The sequence below is a fragment of the Pelecanus crispus genome, chromosome 22 (genome assembly GCF_030463565.1).
Source record: "Pelecanus crispus isolate bPelCri1 chromosome 22, bPelCri1.pri, whole genome shotgun sequence".
NCBI lineage: Eukaryota > Metazoa > Chordata > Aves > Pelecaniformes > Pelecanidae > Pelecanus > Pelecanus crispus.
Window position 1 is genome coordinate 2,365,991 of NC_134664.1, and position 16,900 is coordinate 2,382,890.

At 65.8% G+C, this 16,900-nt stretch overlaps 2 protein-coding genes across 2 annotated transcripts; both read right to left on the reverse strand.

Moving 5' to 3' along the window:
* Positions 1 to 267: 267 nt before the first annotated feature.
* CFAP45 (cilia and flagella associated protein 45) lies at positions 268 to 12,246 on the reverse strand. The gene is made up of 12 exons (XM_075724601.1): positions 12,238 to 12,246; positions 11,328 to 11,438; positions 7,248 to 7,384; positions 5,072 to 5,213; positions 4,137 to 4,307; positions 3,702 to 3,880; positions 3,341 to 3,470; positions 2,908 to 3,054; positions 2,703 to 2,816; positions 1,036 to 1,229; positions 585 to 809; positions 268 to 391 (listed from the first exon to the last, which is right to left on the reverse strand). Exons 1-12 carry the CDS (start codon positions 12,244 to 12,246, stop codon positions 268 to 270), a joined length of 1,683 nt encoding a protein of 560 aa, XP_075580716.1.
* Positions 12,247 to 13,146: 900 nt separating this feature from the next.
* Positions 13,147 to 14,001, reverse strand: TAGLN2 (transgelin 2). Its single transcript, XM_075724391.1, has 4 exons — positions 13,822 to 14,001; positions 13,563 to 13,737; positions 13,370 to 13,472; positions 13,147 to 13,288 (listed from the first exon to the last, which is right to left on the reverse strand). The coding sequence occupies exons 1-4, from the start codon at positions 13,999 to 14,001 to the stop codon at positions 13,147 to 13,149; spliced, it is 600 nt and encodes a 199-aa protein (XP_075580506.1).
* Positions 14,002 to 16,900: the final 2,899 nt, after the last annotated feature.

Sequence of the window (16,900 nt, forward strand, 5' to 3'; positions counted from 1 at the left end):
GAGCTGTGCCAAGGGCCTGGAGACGCTCCTGGCCGCTCCGAGGACATGGCCCACCTCTGGCATCTCTCTCCCACCCATGTGGGAAGACAGGCAAGGGGTGATGTCTGTCCCTGGAGTGGGGCAGGACGGACAACGAGCCTTCGGGCTACTCCAGCCCCAAGGGCAGTTCCCGGCCCCCAAACCCAAAGCGAGAGAAGGATGAAAGACACCGTCTACTCAATAAACATCTCTGTTCGTAGAAAACCCAGCCTGAGAAAATGGAAACCCCTAAGTCGCTGTGGAACCGGAGCTCTGCTCCTCACGGGGCTGAGGCTGGCCAGGGGCTGCGCTTGCTCGGCTCAGGGTCCTCCGCTCCACCTGGGCGCAGTACTTCTCGGGAATGCCGGAGGCTCTGCAGAGGAAAGAAATCATCAGGCACCCCGTGCTACGCTGGAGCCGAGCTTTAGGACCGTGGCCACGGAGCGGATCCTGTTTGATGCGGATGCAAAGGAACCTGTAAGGTGGCCCAGGGTCAGGAGATGGTGGGAAGCCAGGAAGGACTTTGGGACATGCAGGGAAGTAAGGAGCCGCTGGCAGCGCATCACCTGAGCTCCTGCATCTTCTGCCGCTTGAGCTGGGCGATGCGCTGGCTGCGCTGGCGGGCCTCCTCCTCCAGCCGCCGGCACTCCTCGAAGGCGGCCACCCGCTCCTGCGCCAGCTGCTGCTGCCGCTCCCGCATCTGGCGCCGGACGTCGTTAGCGTGGGCAAGCTGCAGACCTGCCCTCCGCGCTTCCTCCACCTTCTCCTTCTCCATCTGCTCCTGCTGGGCCCTGCGGGAGAGCTCGGGGCAGGTGAAAAGCCCCACTCCAACGCCCATACATGCCGGCAACCTGCCCGCGGGGCATCGGCCAGCACCAGAGCCACCGACCGTGCTGACTTGTCGCTGGGAGGCCCCACGGCAGCCCCCCTGCCACCGTGTCACCCATCCCTCGGCCCCATTTTGCGAGGCAGGGCCCGTCCATCTCGCCAGTGAGCTCCTAGCACTGTCCCTCTCACCTGAGGATCCTCTCGAACTCGTTGCGGTCCTGCTGCACCTGCACGGCCATGCTGTGCTCCCGCTGGGCGATCTGCTCCAGGCGGCTCCGCTTCAGCATCTGCTCCGTTTCGGCCTTCCTCTGCGCCGCCTCCTTCTCCTTGCGCCGCCACTCTCGCTCGGCAGCCTCTTGGCTGCGCTTGGCCCTCAGCGCGTCCTGCCGAAGGGGGACAGCGGTGACGCTGGAGGGGTCGTGGAGCGCTTCCCTCGGGGGGAGGTACGGAAGCGCTTGACTGTGGTTTTGCCTCTCTCCCAGCGCCACAGCCAGCACTGCTCCAGGACATCGCCTGGCTCCAGGTGCCGGTCCAGACCTGCAATGCCCCCGTAGACCCACCACATCCAGGAGAGCTTCCACTTTGCCCCCGTAGACCCACCACACCTAGGAGAGCTTCCACTTTGCCCCCGTAGACCCACCACATCCAGGAGAGCTTCCACTTTGCCCCCGTAGACCCACCACACCTAGGAGAGCTTCCACTTTGCCCCCGTAGACCCACCACATCCAGGAGAGCTTCCACTTTGCCCCCGTAGACCCACCACACCTAGGAGAGCTTCCACTTTGCCCCCGTAGACCCACCACACCTAGGAGAGCTTCCACTTTGCCCCCGTAGACCCACCACACCTAGGAGAGCTTCCACTTTGCCCCCGTAGACCCACTACATCCAGGAGAGCTTCCACTTTGCCCCCGTAGACCCACCACACCTAGGAGAGCTTCCACTTTGCCCCCGTAGACCCACCACATCCAGGAGAGCTTCCACTTTGCCCCCATAGACCCACCACACCTAGGAGAGCTTCCACTTTGCCCCCGTAGACCCACCACACCTAGGAGAGCTTCCACTTTGCCCCCGTAGACCCACCACACCTAGGAGAGCTTCCACTTTGCCCCCGTAGACCCACCACACCTAGGAGAGCTTCCACTTTGCCCCTGTAGACCCACCACACCTAGGAGAGCTTCCACTTTGCCCCCGTAGACCCACCACACCTAGGAGAGCTTCCACTTTGCCCCCGTAGACCCACTACATCCAGGAGAGCTTCCACTTTGCCCCCGTAGACCCACCACATCCAGGAGAGCTTCCACTTTGCCCCCATAGACCCACCACACCTAGGAGAGCTTCCACTTTGCCCCCGTAGACCCACCACACCTAGGAGAGCTTCCACTTTGCCCCCGTAGACCCACCACACCTAGGAGAGCTTCCACTTTGCCCCCGTAGACCCACCACATCCAGGAGAGCTTCCACTTTGCCCCCGTAGACCCACCACATCCAGGAGAGCTTCCACTTTGCCCACATAGACCCACCACATCCAGGAGAGCTTCCACTTTGCCCACATAGACCCACCACACCTAGGAGAGCTTCCACTTTGCCCCCGTAGACCCACCACATCCAGGAGAGCTTCCACTTTGCCCCCGTAGACCCACCACATCCAGGAGAGCTTCCACTTTGCCCTCGTAGACCCACCACACCTAGGAGAGCTTCCACTTTGCTGCCGTAGACCCACCACATCCAGGAGAGCTTCCACTTTGCCCACATAGACCCACCACATCCAGGAGAGCTTCCACTTTGCTGGGGTGGTGACGAGGAAGGTGGCGAGTGAGCCAGCACGGCAGCGCGTAGCGCATCAGCAAGCTGCTCACCTGCTCTGCCTGGTGGTCCCGGGCCCTCTCTTGCATGGCCCTCAAGCGCGCCGTCTCCTTCTCCTTCTCCCGACGGATTCTCTCCTGCTCAGCTTCAAACTTGGCCTCGCGCTCCTGCATGGGACAGAGCCTCGTGACAGCTCCCTGCAGCACCTCTGCTGCCTGCTGAACCTGTGCCAGCGCCACACACGCTCAGTCCTGTTACCATTTTCTGCCTCTGGTACTCGAGCACCCGTTCGTCTGCCATCTTCTCCTGCTCCCGCTGCTCCTCCTTGAGCCGCTGATTCTCATCGTTGATGCGTTTAATCTCAGCCTGGATTTTCTTCTGTTGCTCCTGTCTCCGCTCCAAGTCCTGAAAACGTAGCAGAGGGTCTGAGGGTGACAGCGCAAGCGCCACAGCACAGAGCGCTCCCTCCGCTCCTCCCCGTGCGCCTTCCTGAGGGGCCCCCAGCACCCTCGGGGCAAGGGAGGGCTCAGGTCACTTTCTGAGGATGCCTCAACTTCCCCAAGAGACCAGAGCTTTAATTCTGCCGGCTGTTGTCTCCACACACCAAGTCTGATTTACCCAGCACTGGGTCACCCTTCTAACGAGGTGAAAAATCTAACTCCAGCCCACCCTGCTGCGTCACTGGCCGCACCTTCAGGTCCTCCATCTTCAGCTGCTCCAAGTACTCCAGCAGCTCCTGTGCCTCCTGGTCCCGTTGCTGGGCTCTCATAGCCTGCTCCTCCGCGTTCTGCTCTATCTGCTTCACAAGCTCCTGCCTCCCTCTGGAAAGAAGAGAGCAGAAGGTTTCCCTCTGGCTCCGTCCCGCTCCCAGAAGCAGAAATGCCAGCACGGACGTTGGGTGGTGTGTCTGCCGCCTCGTGCTGCCCGCTCCACTCACTGTGACCGGGAGGCGCGCTGCAGCGTGAAGCTGGCAGCCGTAGCTTATCCCAGCTCCTGCCCAAGGCCTGGGAAGAGGACGGATGCCTCCGTGGCGAAGAGGGACTCTTGCAAACCTGATCAGCTCCTGCTTCCTCCTGCGCTCCAGCTCCTCCTGCATCTCGTTGGCCTTTTTCCTCTCCACCTCCATCATCTTGGCCAGGCGCTTCTCTTCTTCCTCCAGCTCTTTTGTGATGAGCTGCTTCTCGAGGATCTGCGTGTCGCGGATCATGTGGCACTTGGCACCGAGTATCAGCTGCAGGGACAAAAGGTCTCCCTGGTCTCCGAGCCAGACTTGGCAACGGCAGCAGGGACAGACATGCAGACGAGGAGGGGGAAGAGGGAAGAAGACCCCGGGTAGCAATAAGTAGAGCAGGGTTTAGGTCTACAGCGGCTGGGTGGAGCTCATGGGGGCTCTCAGCAGCCTGTCCGAGCGGGCAGCTCAGGCAAGGTCTTGGCATCTGCAGAAGGTGCTGCAGTGCCGGGCGACACAAGGGAGATCCCGGCTCTACCTCGCTGAACTCCTTGATCTCGTCCTCCTGCTCCATGCGCATCCTGCTTGCCCGCTGCAGCAGGTACTGGGCCCGCTCCTGCGCCTCCTCCTCCAGCTCGCTCAGCTTCCCCGTCTGCTGCTGCAGGACAGCCTTTTGCTTCGCCGCGCTCTTGCGCTCGCTCACCGCCTCCTGAGGGGACACAGGCAGGGCTGCCGAAAGCCGGGCACCCTCCCAGGGCAGCCCCGCAAGGCTCAGCCTGCCTGAGGGTGCTGCAGGGCAGCCTGGCTCACGAGGGGCACGCTCCACGGCACCGCATCCCCGGCGAGGAGCCAAGGGGCACGGTAGGCTCCGGCAACGCATCCCCGGCGAGGAGCCAAGGGGCACGGTAGGCTCCGGCACCGCATCCCCGGCGAGGAGCCAAGGGGCACGGTAGGCTCCGGCAACGCATCCCCGGCGAGGAGCCAAGGGGCACGGTAGGCTCCGCCAGCCGCGGCACAGGGGCTGCGTAGCCCCTTCCCACGCCCCTGTTAAGAGGCCCCACTCCCTTTGCAGGGTGGCAGAAATGCAACACAGAGGCTTCATCGGCAGCCTGCGGGGTCACCGTGGCCTGGGGGAGCAACCCGTCTGGGATTGCTGGATGCAACCAGCGTGGGATTCCTTCCCCACTGGCCAAACCCAGGGATCCTGCACAGCCCTTCCTGGGCTGGGGATCAGAGGAAACCTGAGGCACGCAGCCGTGCTCCCCTGCACGCTGCCCTGGCAGCGACAGGCACACCAAAACGTGGGTGAAAGAGGGATGAAGGTGGTGGCCCTTGTGCAGAGCTTCCGGGGACAGCCCAGCTGGCGTGTCTCCGATCCGCAAGGCTGGCCCTACCTGGGCGCATCCGCCTCCACCCGCAGCCCGAGACCCGTCAGCAAGCAGGGAAAGAAGGGGCAGGAGGGGAAAAGCCTACAAGAACGGCTTCCTTCTCCGCTTTGAGGGCTGCCAGCTTGGCCTCACGCTCCTCCTTGGTCAGGACTCGAGCTGCTTCTTTAATGCGCTGGAAATCCTCCCGGCCAATAACGAGGGATGCTGCTGGGTTCTCCGCAGGGACGCTGGGCACAGAGAGCGAGTGGTCAGTGGCACGGAGTCTCCCGACAGCTCCCTCCGTTCCCTGCCCTGCCGCCTTCCCTGCCTGGGCTGCCCACGGCAGGGGCGGCAGGAGCGGCTCTGTGAGCCAGAGTCACCGGAGAGCAACGTAGGAAGCTCCTGAGCTGTGGAGACCCGACTCTCCCGGTCAGCGGGGGGAGGAAGAAACTGAAAGTGCAGTGAAAGCGGCAGCGTGCTGTGATGCACGGGGGACGGGGTGCTGGGCAGGGTGGCCAGGGGCATCCCGGGAAAACCCCAAAACATTCAACATGGGTCTAGTCAGCCCCAATAAAAAAAAATGCTGAAAGTATTTCAGCCCAATTTGACTTTCCCAGCCCTCATTTGGGGAAATGTTGACCACTGCCCTGACTCCTTTTCCAGTGGGATGCTGCTCATCCCTGCCCCTAGACTGACTGTTGCTCCTGCGTGCCGGATCGGAACCTCTGTTCCGTGCGGACAGGTTCTGGGGAGCAGAAGCTGCCTTTTCACTCTGTTGAATGACACTCAGCCTGCTCGGGCTCCAGACCTGCACAGCGCAGCTCAGCTTCGGCTCCGCTGCCCCAGGAATCCACCTGGCACAAGAGGAGGAAATGCCGTGCTGCCCAAACACGAAGCACCCTCTCCCCTCCCAGCGCTGGCAGGTGTCCCTCCAGCCGTCACCCCGGCTCTGCAGGACACTGCAGAGCCATGAACTCTGCCCGTGACTCACGCTGTGGTTTAGAGGAAATCACCGAAGCTCTTGGTGCCCCCATTTCCCCACTTGTAAAAATGCGGATAATAATACGGGGCTGTTTTCCAGAGGAGCTGTAAGGAGTTAATTACTCTTTGTATTACTCAGATACCATGGTGACGCGTGTGGTGTAGGAGCGTATATTAACCAAATGCATAGAGCACTTCTTTGAAGATGTTCAGGACTAAGAATTTACTCATTATTATTGTGTGTCACCTTTCATCCACCCTTGTGAATATGAAGAGATACCTGCATAATGATCGTTGGAGAGCTGCATCACAGCATCGGATTCCAGGACGCTTTAAAGAATGGCTAATGGTCACAACGGCACTAATAAATGTAATGATACAGTGGCCACTGCTTTGGTCGTCTCAGTGTTTGGGTGACCAGCCTGAGATGTCTAGGGCCTGATTTTCAGGAATTAAACCAGCACAAAGAGTTTCCATTAGCTTCAGCTGGAGCCGTGGCCGTGCGACACATCTGGAAATTGGCCCTCAGCTTTGTTAGCAGGGCTAAATAAGAACGTGACCGCGTAAAAGCAGGTACCAGCCTCGAAACCCTGAACCGGTGCCTCTGTGCCACTTCACTCTCCACAAAACCCAAGCCCTAACCATCCGCGGGGTGGGTGTCACGTTTTCCGGGGTGTAAGAACATTACAGGGCGGTTCAAAACAGGAAGCAAAGATGCACCTCGCACTGAGCGACAACTACAAGGAAAATTCGGTGAGGTCAAAATGAGGCGAAATTGGAGCTGGCTGGGATAATGGCCCTATTCTCGGCTATGTGCTGTAGGCTTTTAACGAGGTGTAGTAATTAGGGCCAGGGTTCTTACAGTTCAGCCTTGCTTATAAAACATCCCTGTAGAGAAACGCACAGCTCCCCGCGCGCAGGGGCTGCGGGCGACGCTCCGCTGCCTTTCTCACGCGGCGCTTTTTGGTGTCGGGGCATGGGAGGCAGCGCTTGGTACGTGATGGGGGGCAGGTGCCACCCTCGGGGGGCTGGTCAGCCCAGAAGGAGCTTTTCCGGCGTCTGAGCAGGTTTTATGTTGCTTTTTACTGGTTCTTACGATGATTCAGTGCCTCTGTAAAAGCTCAGCACTCGCCGGCTCCATCGGCGCCCAAGCCAGGCGCATTGGAGCGCTGCTGCCCACCCGTCCTCCCCCGAGATGTCCTGGCGAACGGCAGGATGCGTGCCGTGCACCGAGACGGTGCTGTGACAGACACGCAGGGCCCCCAGAGCTCCTCGGAGGTGCCACTTGGGCACAGACTTACACGAGGTCGCGGATGAAGTCCTTGGTGACGAGACGGAGGGTCTCGGGCTTGTGCCCGCCGGTGGGCGACACGTTCGGGGCAGTCTGCGCATCCCGAAGGATCACGATGGGGCTGTCGGAGCGCAACCGCTGCAGGCTCTGCAAGAAAGGACGGCGTTTCCTTTGGCTTCTGTAGGAAGGATGGGGGCAATCTTTTTAGCAGGGCCTGTTGTGACAGGACAAGGAATAATGGATTTAAACTAAAGAAGAATAGATTTAGACTGGATATAAGGAAGAAATTGTTTACAGTGAGGGTGGTGAAGCACTGGCAGAGGTTGCCCAGAGAGGCGGTGGAGGCCCCATCCCTGGAAACATCCCAGGCCAGGCTGGACGGGGCTCTGAGCACCCTGGGCTGGTTAAAGCTGTCCCTGGCACTGCAGGGGTTGGGCTGGGTGGGCTCTAAGGGTCCCTTCCCACCCAAAGCATTCCGTGATTCCATGATTCTATGCTCAGCTCTCTGCCCCCGGCTCCTGGGCACAGATGTGCTCTGGGCACGAGCGGCCCCAGGTTCCCGTGAGCTCGGGACGCTTTCTGACAAACACCCTCTCGCACCGCCGAGACCAGCGAAAGCTGGGCACAGGAAGGGTTTTTTTTTTTTTTTTCTGTCATGGTTCAGCCCCAGCCAGCAGCTCAGCACCACGCAGCCGCTCGCTCACTCCCCCTACCCCGATGGGATGGGGGAGAGAATCGGAGGAGTAAGAGTGAGAAACACTCCTGGGGTGAGCTAAGAACAGTTTAATAATTGAAATAAAGTACAATAGTAATGCTAATAGTAACAGTATAATAATGATAATAATAATAATGATATACGAAGCAAGTGATGCCCAATGCAATTGCTCACCACCCGCCGACCGATGCCCAGACAGTTCCTGAGCAGCGATCGCTGCTCCCCGGCCAACCCCCCCAGTTTCCATACTGCCCATGACGCCGTATGGTATGGAATGGCCCTTGGGGCAGTTTGGATCGACTGTTCTGGCTGTGCCCCCTCCCAGTTTCTTGTGCGCCTGGCAGAGCATGGGAAGCTGGAAAGTCCTTGACTAGCATAAGCAGCACTGAGCATCAACTAAAAACATCAGCGTGTTATCAGCATTCTTCTCCTACTAAATCCAAAACACAGCACTATGCCTGCTGCTAGGAAGAAAATTAACTCTATCCCAGCCGAAACCAGGACATTTGCCCTCAGCGGCCCCGGCTCCGAAGGCCTGATGAGGACATGGGGAGAACCAAAAATACCCCTACAGCACTGGTTTTACTGGAAAGATCTGGGCATCAGTCTCTCACCCAGATCTGGAGTAAACGATGAGCTGGGAGCTGCTTGCTCAGGGCAAGACCTCACAAATGCTCAAGCATCACCTCGGCCACCTTGAGCTGCCCCTTCCCCGCTCCCCCGTGGCCACCGTGGCCACCGGCACCTCTGTCCTGCTGAGCCCCACAGACTCAGGACAAACCAACCCTGCCTGACCCAAAACTCGCGGGGGGCTGGCAGGGGGGTCCTGGGGGGCAGGGGGGAGGAGTGGGGACAGCTCCAGGTCTGGCCTCGCAGGGCAATCAACCAGCAGACGGCACTGGGCAGAAACCAGTCCTCCCAGTAAAGCCTGGACTGGTGCTGGTCCCTTTGCTCGAGCGGACACTGCCACCTAGTGAAGCCTCCCCCGGCTGTGGGGTGACACGGGGACCCCCGCTCCGCACCCCCGGGCAGGGTGGGCGCTGGGTGGGAGCAGCCGAGGGATGCCCCGAACACGCGTGGGGCCACCCCACGGGAACCCCCCGGGCAGGGGTGGGCGCTGGGTGGGAGCAGCCGAGGGATGCCCCGAACACGCGTGGGGCCACCCCACGGGAACCTCCGACCAGGCTACCGGGTCTGCGCTAGGCAGGAACAGGCATCCTGCCCACCCCGGCGTGAAGCCCTTGCCGGGGCTGCTGACAATCCCATGGGAAGCAGCATTTCGGATCAGGCCGCGGTCTGCAGAGCAAACCTCCAGCAGCCGCGCGGGACGGGACGGTCCCCGGCCAGGAGACCCGAGCCCAGCAGGGCAGGTTCGGCTTCCCAAGCCCGGGGTCGCTTTCCCAAACCCAAGCACGGCGCAGGCGTCCCAGCGAAACCCTCACCCGGGTCAGGGAACCGCAAGAGCTAATCTAAGGTACACACAGATGTGTGGTTTCCCTTCTGCTTCTATTTACTAGTTCAGCTTTAAAATCCTAAGCGACTGCTGGAACAACTCCTACAGCTGGCCAGACGCTGAGCAGTTCCCTGGGAACTTGCTGCCGGCAATATTTCCATTTTACGGCTCTGATGACCCCAAACCACGGGCTCTCCTGCAGCCCGGCACGGCAGATACCGGAGCAGCTTCCCAGCCACCGCGGGCCCCAAATGTGAGCTGTTGAATTAAAGGGTTTGGCACCGAAACACCCATGCAAAGATAATCGCGGTATTCAGCGCAGCCAGCTCGTGCGTTGTCCCCAAAGTCAGGAGAACCCCTTGGACTAGACCTGGGTTAATCTCAGGGAACTCAATTAACACCCGTATGAGCGTTACGACGTTTTTAATCTAACTGCCTTGAAGGCCTCCGAGATAACAGATCATAAACCTGCCCCGGGCTCCTCAGCTCGCGGGGCAGCCGAGCACACGGAGCCGGCAGCCCCAGAGCAGGGCGCTCGCTGGGAGCGCTCCCAACGAACGGTCCGCACAGCCTCCAGTCCGGAGTGGAGGTAATCTTCATTACACGCTTCCTTCCTCTCCTCTCAAAAGCCACAGGGTTTTGGCAAGTCTTTTCGGACAGATTTGTTTCAAGCGATAAGACGCGGGAGAGGAAATTACAGCCGCAAACACCACCCCCACACACACACCCCGTGAAGGGACAAGCGGCTCAGCCGCGGCACGGTGCCCTCACGGCAGCTGCCCGCCTGCCGCGGCCCCGGCACAGACACCCCCATCCGAAGGGGCATCGGCCGAAGAGACGGCGAGCGTGAGATGGGCCAAGCTCCAGCGGCATCCAGCCTGGCCCTCGTACCTTGGTCTGGCTCAAAGACAACACGAAGGGTGGGGAGAGCCAACGGCTGCAGCCATAAACCCAACCTGGCACGGGGCGAGCACCTGGGCGAGTCGATAAAGGGGGTGGGGGAAGCAGCAGCGGGGGGGGAAGGACGTCCAAAACATCCCCCCGGTCTGGAAAACGCCGTCGTCCACCGCGGCGACAGCGGCTGCAGCTCTCCCCTGGGTTCTCCTCTGGGAGCCAGGGACAGCCAAGGGACGAGTGCGGAGGAAGCGAGCTTTTTCCTTACAAGACTGGAGAGGAAAGAGCTGTTGCTTTCTGTTTATCTTCTCTCTCCATGGCCAAGGCATCCAGCCAGGAGGTCAGAGACCTGCTGCAATTCCGCCTCGTCTCCAAGGGGGCCGATTTCGTAGCTCCCTGATGAAAGCCTAAAGATATTGGCAACGAGCTGCTCTGGAAGCTTCCAGCCCCTGCTCCAAGGACTCTCTAAGCTATCCCATGTGAAATCAGCGCTAACGTACAGACCCCGTAACACCGCTGCCTCTCCCTTACAGAGCTGCCTGACCCTCCTGAGCCTCCTTCGGCTAATGAACTAATTAACCCTGTGAAAAGCAGAAGCTCGCGGTGTCACGGAGGCCGGAGGCACCCGCAGGCCCTGGCTGCAGCCTCGGCAGGCTTGCAGGAGGCGGGGGGGTGGGTGGGTTTTGCGCCTTTCCAGAAGGAATTGAACGCCCGGCTCCCGCGGCGGGGCAAGGAATTAAGAGCGCGGAGGTGGCAGGGCCCGGCGAGGGGTGTGACGGCATCCGGGAGGTTTGGAAAACGGTGCCGCTGGAGGCCATGTGGTGAAGATCCTCTCTGGCGCGAGCAGGGCGGGATGGGGCCTGGCACAAGAGGCGCGAGGGGCTGAGGCAGCCGGGGAGCTCCCAGCTCCGAGCCGGAGCTGAGGGGCACCGGGCAGGACCCCAGCGCCACGGGCCCCGGGGCTGGCTCTGGCCCGGCGCAGGGGGTCGGGCAGCCGGCGGTGCCCCCCGGTATCCCAGCCGCCTTACCCGGCTGTCCCCGAACAGCAGCTCATCCACCGCCGTGCTCCGGGGCCTCCTCCCGCACCGGCTGTGGGGCCGGCTGGGGGCACGGCGGGGTGGGACGGGGCGGCTGGCGGGCTGCGGGGGGAGAGGTGCCGTGAAGGGGCTGCGGCGGGGGGCACCGGGGGGGACCGGGGAGGAGGGCCCAGGGACCCGGGGGGGCACCGGCGAACCGGAGAGGGGGGACTGGGGACACGAGGAGGGGGGCCCAGGGACGCGGGGGGACACCAGCGAACCGGGAGGGGGGGCCCGGGGGGGAGGGTCCAGGGAGGGGGGCCCAGGGACCCGGGGGGGGACACCGGCGAACCGGGAAGGGGGGTCCTCGGGTCCAGGGAGGGGGGCCCAGGGACCCGGGGGGGGACACCGGCGAACCGGGAAGGGGGGGACCAGAGGACCCGGGGGGGCCCAGAGAGGAGGGCCCAGGGACCCGGGGAGGGGACACCGGAGAACCGGGAACGGGGGCCCCGGGGGCCCGGGGAGGAGGGTCCGGGGCCCCGGGGCGGGGGACACCGGCGAACTGGGAAGAAGGGCCCGGGGACACGGGGAGGGGGGCCCGGGGAGAAGGGCCCGGGGACATGGTGGGGGGGGACACCGGCAAACCGGGAACGGGGGCCCGGGGAGGAGGGTCCGGGGAGGGGGGCCCAGGGACCCGGGGCGGGGACACCGGTGAACTGGGAAGGGGGGCCCGGGGGGGGCCCGGCGAACCGGGGAGGAGGGATCGGAGGACCCGGGGGGGGGGGGCCCGGGGGAGGGCCCGGGGGGGCCCCGGGGAACTGGGGAGGGGGGCCCGGGGACCCGGGGGGGGCCCGGGGAAGAGGACCCGGGGGGGGGGGCCCGGGCCGCGCTCACCATCCCGCTCCTCTCGCCGGCCGCCGACCGTCGCCATGGCAACGCGCCCCCCCCCCCCCCCCGGTCCCCTGGCAACGGCCGCGCGGGCGGGGCGTTCCCGAGCGCGCGCGGGGGGGCGGGGCTGAGGCCGGCGGGCGGCGCGGGGGGGGGGGGGGGGGGGGGCGGGGGCGCGTGGGTTGGGGCACGCGGGGGCTGCGGAGCGGCTCGGGCGCAGCCCACGTGCCCAGGCAGGCCCCGCCCCGCCCACGCGTGTCCCCCTGCCCGGCCACGCCCACCCGGGACCACCGCCCCCCCCCCCCCCGTCCGCGGGCCGGCGAGTAGGCAACCGCCCTTGCCCCGCCCCTTCAGCCCCACCCTATCAGCCCACGCCCTGCTCTGCCAAGCCCCGCCCCTCCGCCCTTTGCCCCGCCCCTTCAGCCCCACCCTATCAGCCCACGCCCTGCTCTGCCAAGCCCCGCCCCGCCCCTCCACGTGGCCCGGCTGCCGCCATCTTGTGCTGCGAGGCTGTGGGGTCCCTGCACCCCAGGACCGGCCCCCTCCCCCACAGCTCCCCCCCTCCCCCCGCGGCCTCGCGCCCCCCCCTCCAGCCCAGCCCCCCCCCCCCCCCACAACTGCCCAGGCCTGGGAAGAGGAGGAGCCATTTATTGGGGTGCGGGGGGGGGCACCGCGGCCCCCAAGGCACTGGGAAGGGCGCGGGTGCAGCAGCGGGGGGGGGGCAGCGCGGCAGCACCCCGCCCAGCCAAATAATAATAATTAAAAAAAAAAAAAAAAAAAGACTTTGGTCCTGGAAATACTGGCAGGGGGGTGGGTGCCCAGGCTGGGGGCACCCAGCTGGTCCACGGGGGGTGGGGGGGTTAAGGCAGTTTGGGGGCCAGCCCCGGGGGGCCCCTCGCAGGCGGGGGCCGCGCTGGGGGCAGCCGGGGAGCGGCGCGGGCGCTCAGAGGATCTGGCGGGGCATGCCGTAGCCCGTCATGCCGGCCTGCGAGGCGCCCCGGTTGGTGCCCATCTGCAGCCCGATGACGTTCTGGCCCTCCTTCAGCTTGTCCTCGGAGAAGACGCGCCGGTTCTCCTGCGACTTCCTGCGGACACGGCGGGCGTCAGCATCCCCGCGGGACCCCCCCCCCCCGGCCCCGCACCCCTCCCCGGCACCCGCCACCTACTTGGGGAACCAGTTGGGGTCTCCCACGAAGAGCCCGTCGCCCTTGGCCACAGCCAGGCTGCCCAGGTTCATCAGGGTCCTCTGCACGCACGCCATGTTCTTCCCTGCAAGGCGCCAGGCGGGCTCAGCCCCATTCCCGGCTGCACCCATCCATCCCCGTGTCCCCCCCCCCCGACGCCCACCCAGCCGCTCACCCTCCCAGAGGTCGACGGTCTGGAAGATGTCGGTGGCGGCGATGCCGTAGCGCTCGGCAGCCTGCAGGAACTGCGAGATCTGCTCCATCTGCTTGAAGGCCATGGCGGACGCCTGGATCTTGGCCACTGGCCCCTGGCCTCGTGGGTGCAGGCTGTTGATGAGGTGGCACAGGACCTGGCCGGGAGGGAGCCAGGGGTCAGGTGGCACGGCACAGCGGACCCCCCCTCCCCGCCCCGGCTGGCTCCGGGGGGTACTCACGGTGCCGTCCTTCAGCCACTGCTGGAAGCCGTCCTTGCCAGGCGCTGGCTGCGTGACGTCCCCGCCGCACTGCGCCAGGATCCACCGCACCAGGATCTGCTCCAGCTCGGGGTCGTACTGCCGGTCAATCTTCTGCTGCACCTCTCGGCTCAGGCCGTACGACGGTCCCCGGTTTGCCATGCTGACGGCGGGGGGGGGGGGTGTCTGCAGAGATCGGACCCCCGTCAGCGGCTCCAGCGGCACTGGGGCATCAGGCACGGGACGGACACGGCAGCTGCTCCCCAGCAGCGTGGCAGAGCCCCATCCTGCCTGGCCAGGCTGCCTGGACGTCCGGCGCGGAGCCTTATCGCCCGTGCCAGGCGCTGCCCAGGCTCTGCCCTACCCTGCCTGTTTCCTGCCCAGCCGGCCAGGAGCAGGCGGAGGGTCTGTGCCCACCCAAGGGCGACGGGACAATTTGGCCCTGGGCAGAGTGGGCAGCGCCATGACCCCTCTGTGCCAGGGCCGGACCCCTCACCCCGAGCATCCCTGTCCCTGCGGCTCGGCCCCACCAAGCGCACGCGGACTTGGCAGGCACTTGCTGCCCGTCGAAGCTTGTTTGCGAAGCTCACCCGTTTGCTCAGGCCACATGCCAGATCCGGGACCGGCTCAGGAGCACGGGGCCCGGGGCTGCCGGCAGCAGTGCCCCCACCCCGGCAGGGAAACCGGACCTGGCGGGCCCCGTGGCCAGGCACTGCCCTTGCCAAGGTGCCGTGGAGCCGGTGCTGCCCGTGCTGGGAAGGATGGAGCTTGCGTGAGATGCCCACGGGGGGATGCGAGCGGACCAGCGCTGCCCTGCCCACGCAGCTGGGGTGCTCCAAGCCCTGGGTGGGGGGGTCCAGACCCTCTCTGCCCACCAGCACCGCGGTGGGCACGCAGGGCTGCCCGGGCCGTGCCTCCCGCGCCCAGTCCTGCACCCCGGCACGTGGAAGCGGGAGCACGTGCTGCTCCCCCCAGGGGTGCGGATGCCCCTGCCAGCCCTGCTGCCCGTGCCCCAGCTGGGGACATGTGGCAGCTGCCAGCCCAGCCCACACCTGGGGGGGGACCGGGGCTCAGTTTGGGACAGAGCTCGACCCCGTCACACGCCTGCCTTCAGGATCGGGGCTCCTGTCACCGGGAGCAGCCAGGGGACGAGCCAGCCCGGCTCATCGGGACAGGAGCAAAATCAACCCCAAGCCCCCAGGGAAACCAGCGGCAGCAGCGGGGCGGCTGCGCGAAGCCTCGGCGCTGTGGCTGCCCCGCAGCTACGCGTCGCCCGGGGCCAGCTGGGAGCCCCCCCAAATCCGTTGGGAGCCATGGGGCTCCCCAGGGCGAGGGCAGCCCCCACAGGGAGGGAGCCAGCTTCCCCGGAGCTCGGGGAGTGCCCGGCTGGGGGCCAAGCTGGTTGGGAAACAAAGAGGAGCTGAAATTGGTGCAGACAGGGCTGATTTCCCGACACAGCTGGGGCTTGCCCAGACGGGAGGGGAGGGCCGGACCCAGCCCAGCTGCGCCACTGCCGCGCTGGGGACCCCACGGACACGGCGGGAAGGGGCTGCACCCAGCCCTGCCGCCCTGGGGACCCCATGGACACGGTGGGAAGGGGCTGCACCCAGCCCTGCCGGGGCCCCACCGCCCTGAGGACCCCACGGACACCATGGGAAGGGGCTGCACCCAGCCCCACCGCCCTGGGGACCCCATGGACACGGCGGGAAGGGGCTGCACCCAGCCCTGCCGCCCTGGGGACCCCACGGACACGGCGGGAAGGGGCTGCACCCAGCCCCGCCGCCCTGGGGACCCCACGGACACGGCGGGAAGGGGCTGCACCCAGCCCCGCCGCCCTGGGGACCCCACGGACACGGCGGGAAGGGGCTGCACCCAGCCCCGCCGCCCTGGGGACCCCACAGACACGGTGGGAAGGGGCTGCACCCAGCCCCGCTGGGACCCCACCGCCCTGGGGAGCCCAGAGCAGCCCCAGGAGCAGCGGGGAGGGGACCATGCCCGGGCCAGCTGGGGCACGGCCACCATGGGGACCCTCCAGGCATCCCAGGGGGCAGCAGGGAGGGGATCCCAGCTGGGATGCAGCCGCCCGGGTGACCCTGGGGAGGGCCTGGGGACCCCACAGGTCTCCTAGGGCCAGCAGGGAGGGGACTACACCCAGCCCAACTGGGCCAAAGCCACCCTGGGGACCACCTAGACCCCCCCTGCCAGTGCCAGCAGGGAGGGGACCCCGGCCGGCACAGGGCCACCCTGGGGACCCCCGCGACACGCTGGGGACAGCAGGGAGGGGACTGTACCCAGGGCACGGCCACCCTGGGGTCCCCACAGCCCCCCGGGGCCAGCGGGGAGGGGACCCCCGGCTGGGACATAGCCACCCTGGGGACCCCGCAGCCAGCCCGGGGTCGGCAGGGAGGTGACCGTACAGAGGACAGGGCCACCCTGGGGACCCCGCAGGCACCGGGGCGGAACCGGGGAGGGGACCGGACCCAGCCTGGCCAGGACATGGCCACCGCGGGGCCAGCGAGGCGGGCACGGGGGGCTCGGACGAGGCGCAGCCCCGGCACCGGGACCGCCGCGCCGGCTCCCAGGGCCCGGCAGCCCCGGGACGGAGGAGCCCCCCGGGGCTCCCGCAGCGGCGGGGCCGGAAGCCCCACCCGGGTCCCGCTTCCCGGGCGCGGCCGCGTGTCCCGGCGGCTCGGCGGGCGCCGCGCCCGGCCCTGCCCGGTGCCGTTACCCCGGCGGGGCGGGGCGGGCGGGCAGCCGCGGGGACGGGGACGGGGACACGACACACACCGGTCCCGCTCCGGCGGCCGGTGGGCAGCGCCGCCCCGGCCATTTTGGGGGCAGAACGGCCGGTGCCATCCCGGTGCCCATCTCCATCCCGGTGCCCGGGGCCCCGTGCCCACCTGCCGCCCGCCCCCCGCCCTACCTGCGGCGCCGATCCCGCGGTCCCGGTGCGGCAGTGGCGGATGCCGCCGCCCGCGCCCTTTTCACGGCTGATGTCAGCGCGGCCGGGGGCGGCCGGGTACCGCCCGCTCCCGGGGCGGGCCCGCCGGGCCCGGGCCAG